General features: G+C 40.8%; 1 protein-coding gene and 1 long non-coding RNA gene across 3 annotated transcripts in view; one reads left to right on the top strand and one right to left on the bottom strand.

Moving 5' to 3' along the window:
- The window catches only part of LOC138979652 (uncharacterized), a 58,006-nt gene that overhangs the window by 35,035 nt on the left and 50 nt on the right, over window positions 1–22,921 (bottom strand). The window lies entirely within an intron of this gene.
- LOC138979649 (glutaminase kidney isoform, mitochondrial-like) lies at window positions 786–22,913 on the top strand. Of its 2 annotated transcripts, XR_011460073.1 has the most exons (15): window positions 786–876; window positions 1,594–1,724; window positions 5,554–5,683; window positions 6,235–6,314; window positions 7,070–7,233; window positions 7,735–7,826; window positions 10,669–10,727; window positions 12,678–12,744; window positions 13,202–13,252; window positions 14,171–14,347; window positions 15,537–15,668; window positions 16,899–17,053; window positions 17,859–17,999; window positions 20,779–22,354; window positions 22,430–22,913. XR_011460073.1 is itself a non-coding variant. In XM_070352369.1 (14 exons), exons 2-14 carry the CDS (start codon window positions 1,645–1,647, stop codon window positions 20,969–20,971), a joined length of 1,521 nt encoding a protein of 506 aa, XP_070208470.1. In that variant the 5' UTR covers window positions 786–876; window positions 1,594–1,644; the 3' UTR covers window positions 20,972–22,913. The 2 variants fall into 2 exon arrangements, 1 of the variants encoding a protein (XP_070208470.1); XM_070352369.1 differs by having other exon boundaries at window positions 20,779–22,913.

The following is a 22,921-nucleotide window of genomic DNA, read 5'->3' as shown; positions in this document are numbered from 1 at the left end:
ACACACACACACACACACACATACACACACACACACACACACACACACACACACACACACACACACACACACACACACACAATAATTGTGATGACGATGATACCACTGTTGCCTGAAATTAATTCAGAAAGATAAATAATAATCATGATAATTCTGATGATGCTTTATGCTACAGAGGATCATAATTATTTCAGGTGTGTGACACCTCATTATGATAATTAAGGCGATGAGCATCACCTTGATGTCAGTTTCGATAGTTATTTCCCTATTTTTGTCATTATGGTACATGACTTTATGTAAATTATATTTTATTTTCAGTGACCAAATTATGGTACTTGTAATTGCGATAATGAGCATCACCGTGATATCAGGTTTGATGGTAATTACAGTATTCTTGTCATTATGCAGGCATGAGAATCTTCTTCTTTTGGAGGAATTTCACATTTTGAACCTCTCCGGGTTTTCATATTGGATATGAAAATGGACACATTACATTGATTTTGAAGCTTTACGCAACACTCCTAATGTGTAAATCAGTTTCCCTCCATCTTACATCTGGTTAAGAAGAGCTGATAAAATCGTCCAAATTTTGTCTTATTTTGGATTTGGAAAACCTTTTTTTCTCCTTTTTGACCATTTTCTTTCCTCATGTCTGATGTGAATTATATTTTATTTTCAGTGATTGCGACGATGAGCATCTCCGTGGTATCAGTTTTGATGGTAATTACAGTATTCTTGTCATTATGTTATATGACTTTATGTGAATTATTCTTTATTTTCAGTGACCTAAAAGCAGATTTCGCGGATGTGGAGGGTGCCCTGTTCGACTATCTCAAAGAAAAAGATGGCCGCCTGTCTCTCGGAAAATTCCTTGGGGTGTGTAAACATTTGCTTTTTGTTTGTTTGTTTGTTTATTTTGTTTGATTGTTTGTTCATTGGTTTGTCTGTTTGTTGATTGCTTTGTAGGTGTGGACATTGTTTGTTCATTGGTTTGTCTGTTCGTTTGTTCATTGGTAAGTCTGTTTGTTCATTGGTTTCTAGGTGTGGAATTTGTTTGTTCATTGGTTTGTAGGCGTGGACATTGTTTGTTCCTTGGTATGTCCATTGGATGTCTGTTTGTTTGTTTGTTTGTTTGTTTTTCTGAAAAATGCACGGATGCAATAGTTCTTCATTGGAGTAATAAGTTATAGAATCAGAAAATTCGAAGCTAGCAAATGATGTGTCCTGTTTTGTTTGTTTGTTTGTTCGTTTGTTGGTTTGTCTGTTTGTTGTTTGTTCATTGGTTTGTCCACTGGCTGGCTGTTTGTTTGTTTTTTGTTTGTTTGTTTGTTCATTTGTTTGTTTTTTCTGAAAAATGCACGGATGCAATAGTTCTTCAAAGATTGGAGAGATAAGTTATGGAATCAAAAGATTCGAAGCTAGCAAATGCTGTTTCTTGTTTGTTTATGAAATAATCAATATTTTTTTTGATTGGTCAATTTGCTGAGTTGGGTGCATGAATGGATGGACGGTCGAATAGAGGGATTCATTTATATTCAATTTAATTTTTTCAATTAATTTCCTGTCTGATTGGTGAATTGATTTCACTTTCAGGCACTCAGGGATACCGGCTTACGAGTCAACGATCCAAGACTGGCGGAATCCATGCGAAAACTGGGAAATAATACTTCCTCTGAGTTTGAGGGCATGCAGAACATTATGCTGGACAGACCTGCTTTCAAATCGTAAGTGTACAGATTCTGTCTCTAAGCCTTTGTTCTTTGGGATGGGTGGGTATGAGAGAGTGTGGTGTGGGTGGTTGGGACGAGTGATGGGGGGGGGGGGGGGGGGGGAGGGGGGCCGGGGGAGGGGGGTTGTAGAAGGGGTTAGGAGGGAGGTTTTTTTTCTCCAAAGAATGCAAGGCTTAGTGTGTGTGAGGAGGGGGGGGGGGAGGAGAGGAGGGATTTTTTTTCTTCTTCTAAGAGTACAAGGGTGTGTGTGTGTGTCTGTAGTGTGAGTGAGAGAGAGAGAGAGAGAGAGACAGAGAGACAGAGAGAGAGAGACAAGACAAGACAAGACAAGACAAAATCTTTATTATCGAGGGTAATAGATAAGCAAGAATATTGCTTTTTTACATCCAGCCCTCGCCCTAACATAGGGTCAACAAGAACAGAAAACAATATAATCAAAGAACTATCACATCAAACTTAATACATTATAACTGTATATATATATACAGATACAAATTTAAACAAGAGGCGAAGCCTTCAAGGCTCCCGTAAGAAATCAACAAACAGTAACATAACACAAACTCACTCACTCCGTAACACAAACACACACACACACACACACACACACACACACACACACACACACACACACACGCACACACACACACAGTTAAAACTAACGCATCATATCAACTCCATGTATAATTTTCAAAAGAAGGCAAACAGATAAAATGACTAGGGTAATAGGTTAGGTACCTGCCATGTGGGCACTTTTTCCACTGCTGTCCTCAGTCCTATACTTTTCATCAAGACTTGTCACCATGCCGAGTAGATCTAAATTCGGAAGTCTTCATGTGGCTGAGGCATATATCTGACATAGCGTCGATCTTGTTGTAGGTTAACCTCCTTTCTGAAACAAATGGCAAAATGCGATTAGTTATGATGACTACAACCTACACAAATATAAACAGTGTTTTGAAACAGAATAGTCAGGTTATACAAGCCACTTTACCTATGCAGCATGGTAACCCTACAATATGCGAAACATGTCGACTGCAGCAGCCTGGTTCTTAAAATAATTCTGACGGTCAACACAGCCAGAAATGCCAACAAAGACAAGAAAGCTGTGGCAAGGTAAGCTTACCAAACGTTACATAGCGAATCATATGATAGTGCGTAAACAGCAAACAGTAGATCTACAATCAAAGAGAGGATCGAGTCTGGAATGAAACGCGATACAGATCTAGCATTCAAAAACTGTCTTTCACGTTCAAGGAAGTTGTTGCAAAGTACTTAAGACTTACTAAATTGTACAGACAAAACCATGACAGTGCATGTTTTGAATCTGAGGAAAAAATCGTGATCATTTTGACTTTGAGAACAGATTCATTCCGTTTCCTTATATCTGCATGTTCAAGTAAATGGTGGACAGTTTTTTTTCGGGCAGAGTAAACTTAACTTGAGACTCTACTGCAAGTCTTGAAATTCACATAAATCGAACCACGAGCAAAGACATCCAAACATTACAGGCACTTTAGATCAACTCATTTCACTAGAGGTGACTGCCTAGCACTGTGTTTGACATCCGTGTCTGCTGAAATAAAAAGAAATTAAAACAAAACGGATTAACAGTAGGTGACACGTTATCAGAGTGGGAGACACTAGATCTGTCTCTGAACTTACCGGGATACGGCTGCAAGATCGACACTGACTGCCGCGCTTTCGACAGCTCTTCCTCGCGTGGACATTGGAAACACGCTGTGCAGATCAAATTGTAGGAAATCTCCCTTTGGTATCTTCTTTATTTACTTTTCTGGAGCTTAGAAACCGAACAACATGAAATCGTCTTCCCCGGCGAATCGGCGAGGTGAGAACTGGACCACAATCCTTCGCGCGACCCCTGACCTGATCTTGACACCTGACCTGCCGTCTACATGCCAAACACGACACAAATCAGTCAACTGCTTGTACCCCTTCAAAACCCCCCACCACCCGTTTTCTTTGGATACACGCTTTAACTACACACATGCCGACACAATGTTGATCATTGCTTCAATAATTTGAAGATGGTGCTTGAAAATTAACCACGTGAAATGAGTATTTCGGTGTTTAGCCAAAAATGTTAAAGTTTCTACCACAGACATACACACATACATACATACGCACGCACGCACGCACAGACAGACAAAGTTTACCATCGCATAGGCTACACTTACGTGAGCCAAAAATGAATTGTCATGCTGCATTTTAAGTACATAACATAACTTAATTTAGATCTGCATATTATTATAATTTTGTTTAACATGCACATACATTTTAAATGAATTGATGAACCATTCAGCACATGTTTAGTTGCATTATGTGCGACATATAATTTTTTTTTGAAGCTGTCTGTGTTTGTTTTATGCTCAAGAAAAATAGGCAGTGAGTTCCATAGGACCGCACCTGAATAAAGAAGGCTTGATTTGAAAAGGTCAATACGTGGAGTCGGTGTTATGATTTTTAGTCTGTTATAGTTCAAAATAAAATTATCACGTAATGTCTCCGGTGCAGAGAGAGAGAGAGAGAGAGAGAGAGAGAGAGAGAGAGAGAGAGAGAGAGAGAGAGAGAGAGAGAGAGAGAGAGAGAGAGAGAAAGAGAGAGGAGAGAGGAGAGAGGAGAAAGAGAGAGAGAGAGAGAGAGAGAGAGAGAGAGAGAGAGAGAGAGAGAACATGCGTGTGTGTGTGCGACGGAATTATTTCCAAAACTAGTCTTTTGGATCAATGGAGTACAACAAACAATGCTTTTTACGTGCTCATGTTGTGTCTTCCACGGTGTAATCTCAGAATTATGTTTGATGCCAGCTGGGCAGAATGTGAAAGTAACATTCGAGACAAATTCATACCAAATAAGGCGACTTTCGACCTGTGAGTATTTATGGTGCATTTTTCAGGCATAGCAAGCTCTCTCGGCAAAGGAATTTTCTGCAAAATTGTACCCTTTTAATCAAAAGTTCTTCAGGTGTGTTTTTTAAAATTTTATATAAACCAGATGGACTAGGATAAATTAGATCTGATGATAATAATTTCAAACATCTGAAGGAACAAAAAAAAAAAGTTTTTTTTATACGTGCTTGTCTCCCAATATGCATTATGTTCTTTGCTGCAAAAATTCTGAGTCTGATAAGTGCACATTTTAAAAAGAAATTGTTTCTGGAAAATTCATGAATGAGATTTCCATTTTCGTTGGTATGTTCTACAACATAATGTATTATTTATTTACATTTCCTTTTTTTTTAATTTTTAGTTTGTTCGTTTGTTTGTTTCTTGACGTTTCTTTGAGTTAATGTTCCAGTGAAACTTTGCAACTGTGAAATTTGCTTTTCTATCATTTTTTACTAAAACTTGTGAGCATGTGCGTGCGTTCGTGTATTTGTATGTATGTATGCTTGCGTGTGTTGCTGTGTATATATGCTTGCAAGCATATAAACATTCTGATATTTTGAAAACAGACTGTCATACAGAGAGCTAAGCATTGTTGTACCCTTGCAGAACAGAAGAAGGAAAGATTAATCGCATTGTAAAACTGAGGTAACCTTTTCAGTGGCATATAACATGATATGCACCACATATGCACCATTCCGTCTGCACTTCAGAAACCACTAAGGCCAAGAAAAAAAGATTTAATGTTTCTGATTTCCCGACCCTTACTCAAAACAAGCACCAACAACACAAAACTACTGACCCCAATTTGTTTCCCCTTGTCATCGGTAACATTTTTTGTGTGTTTTTGTTTGCTTTGCTTTTGCTATTGGAGAACACTGATATCTCTCCTGATACACGTATTATATTATCTCTTGTTTCAGATGCGTGACAGAAAACATAGTGCTGATCGCCAAGGCGTTCAGACGTCAGTTCATCCTTCCAGAGTTTCAGGATTTCTGCAGAAACATCGACAACCTGTACTGGAATGCAAAACCCAACACTTCAGGAGAGGTCAGATGATTATTTTTTGTAAATAAAAAGAAAACACACCAGTATACAGGTTAGGTATGTTTATATATATATCAATATTTCAGCATGTAACTGCCTACTTCAGGATGGTATGTAAAAAAATATTATTTTGTGTGTGTTTTTGTTGTTGTTGTTGCTTAAAACGTTTTGAAGACACGTTGTTTTTCTTGTTGTTTCAGTTTTGTTTTATGTTCGCCTGTCTGTGTGCCCAACCTTCGACTTGACTCTGTCTGTCTGCCTGTCTGTTTCTTTCTGTTTGAAATAATACTTCTCTTTCAGTCTGTCTTTCTGCGATATAGCTCCTCTATTACCTCAGCTTTGTTCATCCTCATTTTCATCATCATCATTATCATCATCATCATTTAATTCATCATCACCATCATCATCATCATCATGAGGGGGCTTATCTATCTTGTGAGATCTTTCTGAAATCTCCTTCCATTATGGCATCCCCCATCTCCCCTCCAGACAAATTAACCCTCCTACCCTCAAGCCATTAGTAAATTGAAATGGATTTTCTGTTTCCCTTTCAGCCAGCCAATTACATTCCACAACTGGCGAGGATCAGTCCAGAATACTGGGGCCTGGCCATTTGTACCGTTGATGGACAGAGGTAGGCATCAGTGTTGTTAATGAGACAGAGGGAGGGGAGGGGGGGGGGGGATGGAGAGAGTCAGAGTGTGAGAAAGAGAGGGAGGGAGTGTGTGAGAGAGGGGGGTGAGAGGGATCAAGAGATAGAAATTTGGGGAGAAAGAAGCAAGTTGGGGGTTGGGGAGAAGGAGAAAGAAGTGAGTTGGGGAGAAAGAGAGAGAGATGGGGAGTGAGAGTGGAGGAGAAAGGGAGAAAGAGAGTTTGGGAGAAAGAAACAAATTACAGTCAACACTGGCAAAGATCAGTCCAGGGTCCTGGGTCCTGGCCATTCGTACATTGGAGAGACAAAGACAGGCAACTGGAATTTTTCATTTCGATCAGTCTGTGTTGAAGAAATTTTTAATTTCAGTCAGTTCAAGAAATGTTCCATTTCTATCAGTCTGTATTCAAGAAATGTTGCATTTTGATCAGTGTGTTCAAGAAAATTGTTTTCATTTCTATTGGTCTGTGTTCAAGAAATGTTCAAATATATCAATCAGTCTGTTCAAAAAAAAATCCCATTTCCAATCAGTGGTAAAGAAGTTTTTCATTTCAATCAGTCAGTGTTCACGAAATGTTCCATTTACATTCAGTGTGTGTTCAAGAAATTTTCAATTCCAATCATTCCGTGTTACAGACATTTTCCATTTCGATGAGTCTGCTGTTTAAGCACATCAGGCTCAAACATTCTTCACATTTGTCATTTTACTGATTTATTTTCATTTTTCTTCACCACAGGTACGCTTTGGGTGACGCCAACACACCCTTCTGCCTGCAGTCCATCAGCAAACCTTTGACGTACGCCCTGGCGCTGAATGACGTAGAACCTGATGTCGTCCACCAGTATGTGGGGCAAGAACCCAGCGGCCAGCGCTTCAATATCATCGGACTCAACCCTCAGGGTAAAGTTGGATTTGGGTGTTTAATTGGAATTAAACATTGGAAGTACATTTATGGTGTGAATTTTTTTTAAATTTTTTTGCCAACACGATATTAATTTATTAATTAAGTTGTTGATTTAAAAATGTAAGAACCTGATAGAAAAAAGAAAAAGATCTATGAAAAAGAATGCCTGAAATAAAAAAAAATAAAAAATTGTAAAACAAATTGTAAAAAAACCCAGAGAGAAGGCAAAATATAAAGGTAGTACATGTAGCAACCTGCATGCAAATGAGGTAAAAACTTCTTTTTTTTTTTAAAACACACCAGAAAACAAAAACAAAACTCAAGGTAAGCGGAGTGGGCCAGGGGGGAGGGGTCGACTCTTGTTGATTAAAGCGAACCAGGATATCCGAGGGTTAACTCGACATATAAGCATTTCTTTCTGCAGAGCACCCTGTAATTAAAGTGAACCAGGATATCCTACAGTTAAATTGACATATTAGCAATTTTTGTTTCTGCAGACAAACCCCACAACCCCATGGTCAACTCTGGCGCCATCGTCACGTCGTCACTGGTCAAACCGGAACTCAACCTTGCTGACCGCTTCGACTATGTGAGTGAAATCCTCATTTTGATCAAAAAAAACTTTGACTTTTTCTGCATTTAGTTCCCTTAGCAGTCAAGATGGATTTCACCTTGAACAAGACACAATGGCAACTGTTTCTTAAGAGGATTGACACCCTGTTCGTTGCTGACCGATGTGAATGCGTGACGTATTGTGTAAACAAATTCCATCTCACACGGCATAAATAAATCCCTGCGCCTTGAATAATTATGTGCGCGATATAAATTGCATAAAAAAAACAAGAGGCGAAGCCTTCAAGGCTCACGTAAGAAATTGACAAACAGTAACACAAACTCAATCACTCCGTCACACATACACACACACACACACACACACACACACACACACACACACACACACACACACACACACACACACACACACACACACACACACACACAGTAAGCATAGGTGAAACTATGCAAGAAAGCGAGACCCTGGATCTGCCAAGAAGTCTCGGCCCGCTCACAATAACAATGACCGAGACTTTCAGTAATTCCTTTGCGTGACGTCTAACCCTCTTACGTCATAATGTGACGTCTTCAAATAGTTTCTATCACACACGTCGAACACTTTTGACCGAGACTGACGTAATCCATAGACTCGGAAATGTTAAAGTTTCTACCACAGACATACACACATACATACATACATACGCACGCACGCACGCACGCACAGACAGACAAAGTTTATCATCGCATAGGCTACACTTACGTGAGCCAATAAAAAAAAATAAAATAAAATAAAAAATAAATCCCTGCGCTTAGAACTGTACCCGCGGAATACGCGCGATATAAGCCTCATATTGATTGATTGATTAAAGCTGAAGATTACTGCTAAAACTAATAAATTCCACAAATAACTGTCGGGTTTGTGTGGGTTGTTCAAGAGTGCGTACCCTTGCTTTTTTTTTGACATAATATATCGACATGTGCTTCCTGTACAAGTGTTTCTTCTTCTTCTTCTTCTGCGTTCATGGGCTGAAACTCCCATGTACACTCGTGTTTTTTGCACGAGTGGAATTTTACGTGTATGACCGTTTTTACCCCGCCATTAAGGCAGCCATACGCCGTTTTCGGAGGAAGCATGCTGGGTATTTTCGTGTTTCTATAACCCACCGAACTCTGACATGGATTACAGGATCTTTTTCGTGCGCACTTGGTCTTGTGCTTGTGTGTACACACGGGGGTGTTCGGACACCGAGGAGAGTCTGCACACAAAGTTGACTCTGAGTAATAAATCTCTCGCCGAACGTGGGGACGAACTCACGCTGACAGCGGCCAACTGGATACAAATCCAGCGCGCTACCGACTGAACTACATCCCCGCCCGTACAAGTGTTTGAGACACACCCTCTAGCTAGTGACTCGCCCGTAACATCCCTGCAAGTTTCCCCACATGACATTAGAGGCAAATCACGAGCAAGGGGGTGTGTCTAAACACGTGTACACGAAGCAAATGTCAATATTTGTCTAAGGCCAAAAAAAAAAATAGGTGTGGTTAAGGTAACATAGCCAAAAAAAATAGGGTAGGAAGGTAGGCAATCCCTTTTTTTTTTTTTTTTACTTTTTTTTCTAATGTGTAAAATTTAAACCTACTTGACAGGGAAATAAGTGTACGACTCGAGCGCTTTTGCTTTCATTGCGTTTTCTGCACTCGGTTTTTTGAGTCACTTGAGAAAAAGTGACTCTATGTAATCGGTCAGTGTTAGTCTGTCCGGCCGGCCGTCCGTAGACACCACCTTAACGTTAGACTTTTCTCGGAAACTATCAAAGCGATCGGGCTCATATTTTGTTTAGTCGTGACCTCCAATGACCTCTACACTTTAACGATGGTTTCGTTGACCTTTGACCTTTTTCAAGGTCACAGGTCAGCGTCAAAGGAAAAATTAGACATTTTATATCTTTTCTCGGAAACTATCAAAGCGATCGGGCTCATATTTTGTTTAGTCGTGACCTCCAATGACCTCTACACTTTAACGATGGTTTCGTTGACCTTTGACCTTTTTCAAGGTCACAGGTCAGCGTCAAAGGAAAAATTAGACATTTTATATCTTTGACAAAGTTCATCGGATGTGATTGAAACTTTGTAGGATTATTCTTTACATCAAAGTATTTACATCTGTAGCCTTTTACGAACATTATCAGAAAAACAAGGGAGATAACTAGCCTTTTCTGTTCGGCAACACACAACTTAACGTTGGGCTTTTCTCGGAAACTATAAAAGTGACCGGGCTCAAATTTTATGTGAACGTGACTCATTGTGTTGTGAATAGCAATTTCTTCCTGTCCATCTGATGCCTCATATAATATTCAGAACTGCGAAAGTGACTCGATCGAGCGTTTGCTCTTCTTGTTTTGTGTTTTTTTATTTTTTTATTTTTTTTTTACAAATGTAATAAAAAGTTATAGGGTCGGCCCCTAAAAATAGGGTAGGTCGGGTTACCATAACCACACCTATTTTTTTTTAGGCCTAAGTAAAAGCAAGGGTTCTCACTCTTTCACAACCCATACAAACCTGACAGAGTTCTTTCTGAAAATCATCTGTTGACTTTTGGAAAAAGGGGACACAGTGCAGCTCTGATCCTTCTTTGAATTTCCTGGGTAATGTCCCCTGATGTGAATGTGTGTGTGTTCCAGCTGTCCTGCCTAAGTCTCCCGCGTGTGCTTTTAAACATTGATACATTTTGTTCTTAGTAAAAGATTCATTATGTGATGATAGTGTTTTTTGTTTCTGTGCTTGTTTCAGCTGTTCACACCAGAGATTTCAATTCATTTCTTTGAGGTGATTGTGGAGTGTCGGTGTGTGATTTGTCTTTGAATCTGTTTCAGACGCTGAAAATGTTCAAAAGACTTGCAGGAGATGAGTTTGTTAGCTTCAACAATTCAGTGTAGGTGTACTTTTATGTCTTGAAGTATACCCATACAGTGGAACCCCCTTTTAAGACCTCAAAAAATCTGAGAAAATCAGGTCTTTTTTCTTTTTTTCTTTTTGTATGGCCATGTTGGGTTTGATGCGTGCATGCCTGGTTTTCTCCTGTAGATGGGTGTCGGCACAGAAGGTCTGCCCGCTGTCCTCAGCCAACATGCTCCGTCTTCATGGCAGCTCAAATTTTTTATCGAGGTTCTCTCCTCTAGATCCGCCGTGTTTCGCCTAGGGGCTTGCGCTGCCTAGTTGATAGGGTCACCTCGTAGAGGATGTGGTCATAGACCACGCACGGTCGGTCTTGGGATAGGGAAACGTTATGCTAGTTCGGAGGGATTACGCCACAATGGCCACCTCGCGAAGACCCAGGGTCCTAGACTAGGGAGGTCCAAGGGGGAGCACCGGGAGGGCTACCCCTCTACCCGCACCTCCAACACAATCCCTTCCCCTGGTAGCTTCATCCCCAAGGAGGAAACAAAGCTACCTGCAACACCCCAATCAGGTCTTAAAATGGAGGGAGTCTTTAAATGGAGGGAGTCTTCAAATGGAGGGAGTCTTCAAATGGAGGGAGTCTTCAAATGGAGAGAGTCTTAAAATGGAGGGAGTCTTAAAATGGAGGGAGTCTTAAAATGGTAGTAAATTAACAGAGGCTATGAACAGAACATCTGAGAAAGGAGGGTCTAAAAAAAAGAGGAAGTCTTAAATTGGGGGTCTTAAAAGGGGGGTTGCACTCACAGTACTTGAATGTGCAAAGCAATGTTTTGCTTTAAGTCTATACAAATGAATTGTCAAACAAGTTCCACTGCAGTTTTTATAGGCATGAGGTCTGCTTCTTTTTGCTAATTTTGTATGTGGAATCGTTGAGGCAGACATTTTCTACATTAGATCTTGTCTATGCTGCTCTTTCCGTTTTGTTTGTAATGTTGTTGTCTCTTTTTATTCTATTTAATTTGTACTCCAATATTACATGTTATTTGTATTTTTGACCAAAATATGACATTTTACACAGATTGAGACAGTCAGAATTCCTCTGAGACCGCGCCAGTTTGACAATGACTGTTGATAATGATATCTGTGTAAAATGTAATATTGGTCAAAAATACAAATAACACTACTACAGTTATGTATCGATCGAATTTTTTTAGAATTCATTTTACTTTTTATGATTGAACTCCACAAACTAGACACTCTTTTGTAATCTCGGCTAACCGCCTAAGTATGAGTTTTTGTTGGACTCTGACGTCACATGGCTCGAAGAAGGAAATTCCAATGTTTAATCGATACATAAACTATTAGCAAAGAGAGTTAGGGGTATAGTGGCAGACTCATCTCACCCAGCCGGCCATCTGTTCGAGCTCCTCCCGTCAGGCAAGCGCTTCCGCGCTCTGAAGAGCAGGACTTCTCGTTTCAGAAACAGTTTCTTTCCTGAGGCAGTCCTTGCGGCCTCAATGGTGGATCGTTCTTAGATCTGTTAGATTTGTGATATGTGTCAGTTAAAGTTCTGAAAGGGATCGAGTATCCTTAAATGAAATATCTTAATAGATGTAAGGGTTGTGTCCTTTGAATAACTGTGTTAGCATGTACTCGGATTTATTATATTGATGACTATATTTTCAGATATGATTTTAGGGAATTCATTTATCTTTATCCATGTAACCTGTGATTACTCCTGTCAAATTGGTGCTAAAAGAACAACCAGTCCGTTTTGAACTGTCTGGTTGGTGTACACATGTAAATAGGCCCAGTGAAATTGAACACTTTATCTGTACATATTTATTATGATATAATATGCGTGTGGAAGGAGTGTGAAGTTTGGATGCATACACCATAACAAAATCCTGTGCTTTGCATTTGGTAAATAAACTGACTTTGACTTGACTTATTACTGAATGAAATTGTGTTTTTCCCGTCGCAGGTTTTTGTCCGAACGAGACACGGCCGACAGGAATTTCGCCATCGCTTATCACATGAAGGAGAAGCAAGTGAGCAGCATCTTTTTGTATTTTACCTCTGTTCTTGTTTTGCTTTTCTGGTGTGAGTAGTAGTAGTAGTTACAGTAGTAGTTGTTGAAACCATTCGACGGGTACGTAATAGCCTAGCGGATAAGACGCCGGCCTCCCGTGCGGAAGGCCGTATGTCCAAATCCCAGCCGCACCTGGTGGGCTTTGGTTGGAGATTTTTCCGATCTCCCAGGTCAACTTATGTGCAGACCTGCTAGTGCCTTATCGCCCTTTGTGTAGACTACAGTCATTTTCTGTTCGTAAAATTGAAAGTTTTTCTTTCGCAGACTTAAGAGAATGAATTCAGTGAAAGTAGAAAGTTGGAGAGAGATTTGGTTTCGGATGCAAGGTCAGATATTTCACCTTCCTTGAAGAGAAAAATTCCTCAGCTTTGATAATCAATGATTACTGATTTACGTATTGATTTGTTTGTCTGCAGTGCTTCCCCAAAGGAACCAACTTGATGGAAATCATGGATTTCTACTTCCAGGTTAGTTAACCCCTTCACTGCCACAGTATAACAGCATTATCCGAACGGTCTATGGGAAAGAAATGTGTTTAGAACCCCTACAAGTACTTGGACAGTGGTTACCTCCCATTTAGTTTTCAGAAATGTCCTGAAATGTTGTTGACACAAATCCCACGTATGAGATACGGTTATGGGCGTAGGACAAACCGAAAATGACCACGTATTACATACGGGGTGGGCAGTGAAGGGGTTAAGGCCCTATTACTTGTATGGGTTCGATTTGACTGGAAGAGTTCCTCCAACAAGCATCAAAGATACTAGAGTATGTGTGTGTGTGCCAACAGAGTATTTTATGTGAAGTTGACAAGATGTGAACGCGGTATAATGTAGAGTGTGTGTGTGAGTGTGGGTGTGGGTGTGGGTGTGGGTGTGGGTGTAAGTGAGTGTGTGTATGCAGTTCTGTTAGCACTCTGTTTGGTTGTTGTGTCTGAATGTACTATATTTGTGTTGAATGAACTCAAACCAAAATATATTCCTGTGTAATGCACGTGGTTGAAATAAAATCTTATGTGTGTGTGGGGGGGGGGGGGATAAGAGGATAGGATTTTATAGAGTCCTCAGGTTGCCCCTATGGGGGGGGGGGGGGGGGTGGGGGTGTCTTTGTGTGAGTCTTGGTCTTCATGTGTCTGTGAATGTGTCTTAAAGTTTAACTACCCTGACACATCCTACATGTTGAACTTAATTATCCGACAGCCAAGGGACACACCTCGCATCATTTCTGGCCACAAAAAAGCCCAAAAAAACTTTGATTACAAAAAAGAGAAACAGACCTACCCACCCTAATTTTTTTTTTTATTTTTTTTTTTTTACTTTCCATGTCATTGGAAACAAAAAATTTTTTTAATTATGGCCTTGCCAACCATTCAAACGTGTTTTCAGCTTTGCTCGGTGGAGATGACGTGCGACTCAGCGGCAGTGGTAGCCGCCACCCTGGCCAATGGGGGGATCTGTCCCATCACAGACGACAAAGTCCTGGAGCCCTTCTGTATCCGAGACACGCTGTCGCTCATGCTGTCCTGCGGCATGTACGACTACTCTGGACAGTTTGCCTTCAAGGTAAACACTGGTTTATCCTACATACGTGAGAGAGACACCCGTGAGATAATAATCGTTCAAATCACACGTGTGTATATCATGTAAATGAGGTCATGTCAAGCAAGTCTGGCAGGGACCTGTTTTTCCACTGCTTATGATGCCAAAGTCACCGAGAAAAACGTTATTATAGAAACACAAATTGCGCTCGCTAATTACCCTCGATGAATCTTTAGAACTAACACGTCACGCCACACTTTCAGAGTGACGTTTCTTTGCTTTGACGTAATAGATTGCACGAGGCTTCAGAAGAGATCGAGGTTCTAAAACAAACGTCTTCAATGTAGCTGCCTCGAATGCAGGACATTTTCAGTAAAATACACGTAAGTACAGTATGTAGGATAAACAGAATACTACATGGCTTGCTGTGTCGTACCAGATTTACACTCGTTGCTTTTTTATCATACAGCGGAACCCCCCTTTCTTAGCCCCCCCTGGCTCAGTGGATAAGCACCCGGCCTCCCAAGCGGAAGGTCGTGGGTTTGAATCCCGGCCGCGTCTGGGGGGTTAAGGGGTTGAGATTTATCCGATCTCTCAGGTTAATGTATGGGACCAGCTAGTGCCTTATCCCCCATTGTGTACACACGCATGTGCATACTTGGGTATTGTGCTTGCATGTAAACACGGAGGGAGATGAGACTTTAGCATGTCTGCACGTAAGTTGACCTGAGAGATCTGAAAAATATCCACCCTTAACCTACCAGGCGCCGCCGGGATTTGAAACCCGGACCTAACACACAAAACCACTAGGCCATTGCACTTGTCAAACGCTTCGGTCATTCTGTACTGTATTTTTGATTTCCAGGAACTGTTTGCAGTCTCGATTTTAACGCACTGCTTTTAAAAACTTAGTCTGTGTGTTTCTAGGTGGGTCTGCCAGGCAAGACAGGGGATTGATGATGATGATGATGAAGATGATGATGAAGATGATGATGATGATGATGATGATGATGATGATGATGATGATGATGATGATGATGATGATTATGAAGACAATGATGATGACGACGATGATTATGTGTTTCTAGATGGGACTGCCATGACAGGGGATTGATGATGATGATGATGATGATGATGACGATGATTATGTGTTTCTAGATGGGACTGCCATGACAGGGGATTGATGATGATGATGATGTACATGTGTTCCTAGGTTGGTCTGCCAGGCAAGTCTGGCGTGGCAGGGGGAATCATGCTGGTGGTACCGAATGTGATGGGAATCGTCATGTGGTCGCCTCCCCTTGACTCCTACGGCAACAGCATGCGGGGCGTTCAGTTCTGCAGCGTACGTAGTTTGTTTTTGTTCATCCCTTGAGGTGTGCGTGTGGTTATTTTGCAGCGAGCTTTGAACTACGTGTGACATATTTGTGTAACATACGTGCCAGTATTTTTTTGGCAGTGGAGTGTTTGCCAAATGGCAACCCTTTCCATAAAGATCACCTGTCTATGAAGACCACCTTTGATCAGTCCCTTGGGTGGTTTTTATAGACAGGTTCCCCTGTATCACTGGGGCGGGGATGTAGCTCAGTCGGTAGCGCGCTGGATTTGTATCCAGTTGGCCGCTGTCAGCGTGAGTTCGTCCCCACGTTCGGCGAGAGATTTATTTCTCAGAGTCAACTTTGTGTGCAGACTCTCCTCGGTGTCCGAACACCCCCGTGTGTACACGCAAGCACAAGACCAAGTACGCACGAAAAAGATCCTGTAATCCATGTCAGAGTTCAGTGGGTTATAGAAACACGAAAATACCCAGCATGCTTCCTCCGAAAGCGGCGTATGGCTGCCTAAATGGCGGGGTAAAAAACGGTCATACACGTAAAATTCCACTCATGCAAAAAACACGAGTGTACGTGGGAGTTTCAGCCCACGAACGCAGAAGAAGAAGAAGAAGAAGACTGTATCACTTTATATTTTGAGGGTGACAGAATAAGCAATGCAAACATGCTTTTGTTTCATCCGGCTTTTGTCCATTGAGGGGTAACTCGACAACAAGAAGAAATAGAAGTGGAGTACAAATGTGACCCTCCACCACGGAATGAGTCGCATGTCACCTTTGTATGATTTTCATATTTGTACATTTTCCTAAAGAGTTTTTTATGCTCTATCCAGTGGTGAAACCCGTTTTAAAAAAGAGTTTGAGTTATAAGCCTGTGACTAAGGTGACCCTCACACTGTTACCAGACACTCCCGGACTTATATTAAGCCTAGCGCAGAACCGCGCGAGGTGACATGCGACTCCTTTCGTGGTGGAGGGTCACAAATGACATAATTAACATGTCCAGCAAGCAATAGAATATTTCAAGATATATTGTGATGCATAAGCAACAATGGATGAATATAACAAAGAATTGTTTGTTTGTATGAACATATTCTTAGTGCGTTATGCATTATTTATTTTGAATAGAGAGGGGTGAGCTTAAAAGGGGAGGGGGGGGGGGTTCCACTGTATTAGCAAGGTTCTTGCAGTTTCCATGATGTGAAGAAATACCTGCACGATTGATTGCTGTCGTTCATACAGGAGCTGGTGAAGATGTTCAACTTCCACAACTACGACAACATTCGCTTCACCACCGTGAAGATGGACCCCTGCATCAGACACGTGGAACAACAGGCCAACAAAATCGTCGACCTCCTCTTCTCTGCCTACAATGGTGATGTCACTGCAATCAGAAGGTGAGGTTTCTTCCAGGTTTTCTTAAAGGGGAGGGAATCTTCTATTTCGGTGGGGTGGGGGTAATAAAAGAGAGGGACTCTTCAATTGGGCTATAAGAGTGTGGTCGAGGGTCTAATATTGAGGGGAGAGGGGGTTGGTGTTCCACTGTAATGGGACATGACGAAGGGGAGTCGTATATATAGCATTTGCTTTTCTTGTGATTTTTGAGTCACTTGAGAAAAAGTGACTCTATGTAATCGGTCAGTGTTAGTCTGTCCGGCCGGCCGGCCGTCCGGCCGGCCGTAGACACCACCTTAACGTTGGACTTTTCTCGGAAACTATCAAAGCGATCGGGCTCATATTTTGTTTAGTCGTGACCTCCAATGACCTCTACACTTTAACAATGGTTTCGTTGACCTTTGACCTTTTTCAAGGTCACAGGTCAGCGTCAAAGGAAAAATTAGACATTTTATATCTTTGACAAAGTTCATCGGATGTGATTGAAACTTTGTAGGATTATTCTTTACATCAAAGTATTTACATCTGTAGCCTTTTACGAACGTTATCAGAAAAACAAGGGAGATAACTAGCCTTTTCTGTTCGGCAACACACAACTTAACGTTGGGCTTTTCTCGGAAACTATAAAAGTGACCGGGCTCAAATTTTATGTGAACGTGACTCATTGTGTTGTGAATAGCAATTTCTTCCTGTCCATCTGATGCCTCATATAATATTCAGAACTGCGAAAGTGACTCGATCGAGCGTTTGCTCTTCTTGTTTCTTCTCATTTTCATAACTTTATTGGGATGGCTGTTGGTGCTGTAGGTGTGCGCTGAGCGGTATGGACATGGACCAACCGGACTACGACGGGAGAACAGCGCTGCACGTGGCGGCCGCAGAGGGACAGAAACACGTGGTGCAGTTCCTGCTGGACAAGTGCAACTGTTCCCCCTTCCTCGTGGACAGGTCAGCTTCATTTTGTGCATGTGTAATAATAATAATAATAAGAACATTTATATAGCGCTAAATCAAAAACTTTCGTTAAAAAGGCTTGCTCTAAGCGCTTGACATCTAAACTAAAACGTCATTCACACTCTTTACAATGATGTACAAGAACTTCATGTCACACTCTTTCATTCAGTATAGCACCATTCACACAGTTGTTATTCTGTACAAGACAATAAGTTAGTCTATCATTTAGAATGTTCATAAGATGAAAACAAGAGAAAACCAGACTGATTAAAACAACTGCTTAGTGCTAACAAAGCATGAATCTTAATGATAACGTAATACATGTTTAACTGTTAAGACCATAAAAAAAAACCTATATGCTAAAATAACTTCGAACTTTTAAGAACTTCTTATAATGTGTGTGTGTGGGGGGGTATGTGTGGGAGTGAGTGTGTTTGTGTGTGGATGTGTGTGTGTGGATGTGGGTGTGGGTGTGTGGATGTGTGTGTGTGTGTGTGAGAGAGAGAAAGAGAGAGAATTCTTTATTTAACGAGGGTAATAGAGTAATTAAGCAGTGATTTTACATCTGGCGCTCGCCCTAAAGAGGTTGCTAAAGAGAGAGACAGACAGACAGAGTCAGAAAAAAGAGGGAGTTGGAAAGAGAGTGAGATAGTGACTAGGAGAGAGAGAGTGAGTGGCAGAGAGAGAGAGAGAGAGAGAGAGAGAGAGAGAGAGAGAGTGGGAGAAAGAGTAGGGAGAGGGAGAGAGTGTGTGTGAGAGAGAGAGAGACAATCACTCTTTTATTCTCTCTCTCTCTCTCTCTCTCTCTCTCTCTCTCTCTCTCTCTCTCTCTCTCTCTCTCTCTCTCTCTCTCTCTCTCTCTCTCTCTCTCTCTCTCTCTCTCTCTCTCTCTCTCTTCAGCAGTGTGCCTTTCACATACACACACACAAAACAACAGCCGAACAAAATTCTTACACAGCTAATAAAACCGAATACAAACTGCATCTAGTGAACCTTACCTTAACAAGAGGCGAAGCCTTCAAGGCTCCCGTAAGAAATCAACAAACAGTAACACAAACTCACTCACTCCGTAACACACACACACACACACACACACACACACACACACACACACACACACACACACACACACACACACACACACACACACACACACACGCACACACACGCACACACACACACAGTTAAAACTAACGCATCATATCAACTCCATGTATAATTTTCAAAAGAAGGCAAACAGATAAAATGACTAGGTTAATAGGTTAGGTACCTGCCATGTGGCCACTTTTTTCACTGCTGTCCTCAGTCCTATACTTTTCATCAAGACTTGTCACCATGCCGAGTGGATCTAAATTCGGAAGTCTTCATGTGGCTGAGGCATATCTGACATAGCGTCGATCTTGTTGTAGGTTAACCTCCTTTCTGAAACAAATGGCAAAATGCGATTAGTTATGATGACTACAACCTACACAAATATAAACAGTGTTTTGAAACAGAATAGTCAGGTTATACAAGCCACTTTACCTATGCAGCATGGTAACCCTACAATATGCGAAACATGTCAACTGACTGCAGCAGCCTGGTTCTTAAAATAATTCTGACAGTCAACACACACAGCCAACACACTATTCACAGTCCATTTTAAGGAGCAACGGAGTTACTCTCTGAGGGTCTTGTTTAAATGATAACGATCAACTCAGGAGGAAAAAAACAAGAGAGGAAAAAAGAAACCACATCAAGGATCGAGTCTGGAATGAAACGCGATACAGATCTAGCATTCAAAAACTGTCTTTCACGTTCAAGGAAGTTGTTGCAAGGTACTTAAGACTTACTAAATTGTACAGACAAAACCATGACAGTGCATGTTTTGAATCTGAGGAAAAACTCGTGATCATTTTGACTTTGAGAACAGATTCATTCCGTTTCCTTATATCTGCATGTTCAAGTAAATGGTGGACAGTTTTTTTCGGGCAGAGTAAACTTAACTTGAGACTCTACTGCAAGTCTTGAAATTCACATAAATCGAACCACGAACAAAGACATCCAAACATTACAGGCACTTCAGATCAACTCATTTCACTAGAGGTGACTGCCTAGCACTGTGTTTGACATCCGTGTCTGCTGAAATAAAAAGAAATTAAAACAAAACGGATTAACAGTAGGTGACACGTTATCAGAGTGGGAGACACTAGATCTGTCTCTGTACTTACCGGGATACGGCTGCAAGATCGACACTGCGCTTTCGACAGCTCTTCCTCGCGTGGACATTGGAAAAGCGCTGTGCAGATCAAATTGTAGGAAATCTCCTTTTGGTATCTTCTTTATTTACTTTTCTGGAGCTTAGAAACCGAACAACATGAAATCGTCTTCCCCGGCGAATGCGGAGGTGAGAAATGGACCACAATCCTTCGCGTGACCCCTGACCTGATCTTGACACCTGACCTGCCGTCTACATACCACACACGACACAAACCAGTCAACTGCTTGTACCCCTTCAAAACCCCCCACCACCCGTTTTCTTTGGATACACGCTTTAACTACACACATGCCGACACAATGTTGATCATTGCTTCAATAATTTGAAGATGGTGCTTGAAAAATAACCACGTGAAATGAGTATTTCGGTGTTTAGCCAAAAATGTTAAAGTTTCTACCACAGACATACATACATACGCACGCATGCACGCACGCACAGACAGACAAAGTTTAGCATCGCATAGGCTACACTTACGTGAGCCAATAAAATGATCAATTTGTTATTTATCCTACACAGATGGGGGTTTACAGCTCTTGATGACGCCGTGAGGTTCAAGAAGCCGGAGGTTACACAACTCCTGAGGACCAGGATGCTTCAGGAGAGACCCGAGTTTTTCGAAAAGGAAGAAAAAGACGACGAGAAAGAAAATGACAACGAAAAAAACACAGACTCTGAACAGAACACAGCTACCAAATGTGGCACAGAATGAGTGCTGAAGACATGCTGAGTCGCCATTGGAGAGAACTGTTGAAACTGAAAAGTCTGTCGATCGAAACAGGCTCGACTTACTGAATTGCGAAAATGATAATCATTGAAAGAGAGAAAGAGATCATTAGTGATGAACGATTGAATGATTGTACTGAATTGTGAAAATGATAATTGTGGAAAGAAAGAAGAAGTGATAATAGATGGTGAACGATTGAATGATTGTAAGATTAAAACTCTTGTCAGGGCAGGTAAGTGTAGAAAAGTAGTAGAGTCAATAGAGGTGGTGTTGGACAGAGAAAGAGAGGATGAAGAAATCAATGAATGAATGCGGGATTGAAACGTATCGCCAATGAAAACAAGTGTAGAAACCATGAACGATTGAATGATTGTAAGATTAAAACTCTTGTCAGGGCAGGTAAGTGTAGAAAAGTAGGAGAGTGAATAGAGGTGGTGTTCGACAGAGAAAGAAAGGATGAAGAAATCAATGAATGAGTGCGGGATTGAAACGTATCGCCAATGAAAACAAGTGTAGAAACCATGCAGACTGAATTTTGACAGCAATGATGATTGGAAGACAGAAACAAAAAGGATGATTGAATGCATGAACAAAAATATGAAAGTTAAAAAAAAAAGTGAATGAATGAATGATTGATTCAATGAGGGAGTAAATTAACGAAAGGAGCAAGGGATTCATAAATGTGAAAATAATGGATGAATGATTGAATAAATGGGGAGAAAACAAATGAAAGAATGATTAAATGAGGAGAGAATTAACGAAAGAAACAAAGGGATTCATAAATGTGAAAATAATGGATGAATGATTGAATAAATGGGGAGAAAACAAATGAAAGAATGATTAAATGAGGAGAGAATTAACGAAAGAAACAAAGGGATGCGTAAATGTGAATAAAAGATCGACTGAAATGTGTTTTTAGTTAATCATGGTGGACTTTTTTTTTTTTTAATCAGGCCATCAAATGGATGTAAAAATAAAAATTGCTGTGATTGCACACAAAAACCAAAGAAAAAACATTAAAAAAGAAAGAAAAACATCCAAAAAAATGAGACATTAACTCTTCATGCTGTGATCATCTCAATGTTTCAAACTCAGGTTGTACAGGAATTAAGGATGCAATAAAGTGGAAATGATTGTTGTGATTTGGCGACAAGAAAACAAACAAACTCAGAGGCGACAAATCTGCTGAAGCATTGTGCGCTTGACAAAAATTCCAAACGTTGACTACTCTGCGATGTTGGTGTGAGGTGGGTTTTTTCTCAGATCTGAATCGTAAGATTCTCAATGTCTCTAGGCGAACGACAAGAAGAAGAAGAAGTAAGATTCTCAATACTTTTGTTTTTTTGTATACATTGACTACTGTGTGAGGTGGATTTTTTCAGATCTGATACAAGATTCTTAATACTTTTTTTTTTTTTTTGTATACATTGACTACTGTGTGAGGTGGATTTTTTTCAGATCTGATACAAGATTCTCAATACTTTTGGGTTTACAGTGGAACCCCCCTTTTAAGACCCCCAAATTTAAGACTCCCTCCCTCTCAAGACCCTTATTTCCCAGACATTCTATTCAAAACCTCTGTAAATGCCCCCCGCGGGTTAGGGGGAAGAATTTACCCGATGCTCCCCAGCATGTCGTAAGAGGCGACTAACGGTTCTGTTTCTCCTTTTACCCTTGTTAAGTGTTTCTTGTGTAGAATATAGTCAATGTTTGTAAAGATTTTAGTCAAGCAGTATGTAAGAAATGTTAAGTCCTTTGTACTGGAAACTTGCATTCTCCCAGTAAGGTAATATATTGTACTACGTTGCAAGCCCCTGGAGCAAATTTTTGATTAGTGCTTTTGTGAACAAGAAACAATTGACAAGTGCCAGTGGCTCTATCCCATCTCCCCCCTTTCCCCTATCCCATCTCCCCCCTTTCCCCGTCGCGATATGA

Source organism: Littorina saxatilis, linkage group LG11 (assembly GCF_037325665.1).
Source record: "Littorina saxatilis isolate snail1 linkage group LG11, US_GU_Lsax_2.0, whole genome shotgun sequence".
NCBI lineage: Eukaryota > Metazoa > Mollusca > Gastropoda > Littorinimorpha > Littorinidae > Littorina > Littorina saxatilis.
Note: the sequence above shows the minus strand (reverse complement) of the source record. Positions and strands in the feature narration are given on the sequence as shown.

Coding starts and splice junctions, on each gene's coding strand:
- LOC138979649 (XM_070352369.1), top strand. CDS start 1,645: ATGCGAAAACTGGGAAATAATACTTCCTCTGAGTTTGAGGGCATGCAG. Junction 5,684..6,234: donor AACCCAACACTTCAGGAGAG/GTCAGATGATTA, acceptor TTTCCCTTTCAG/CCAGCCAATTACATTCCACA. Junction 17,054..17,858: donor GATGTCACTGCAATCAGAAG/GTGAGGTTTCTT, acceptor TTGGTGCTGTAG/GTGTGCGCTGAGCGGTATGG.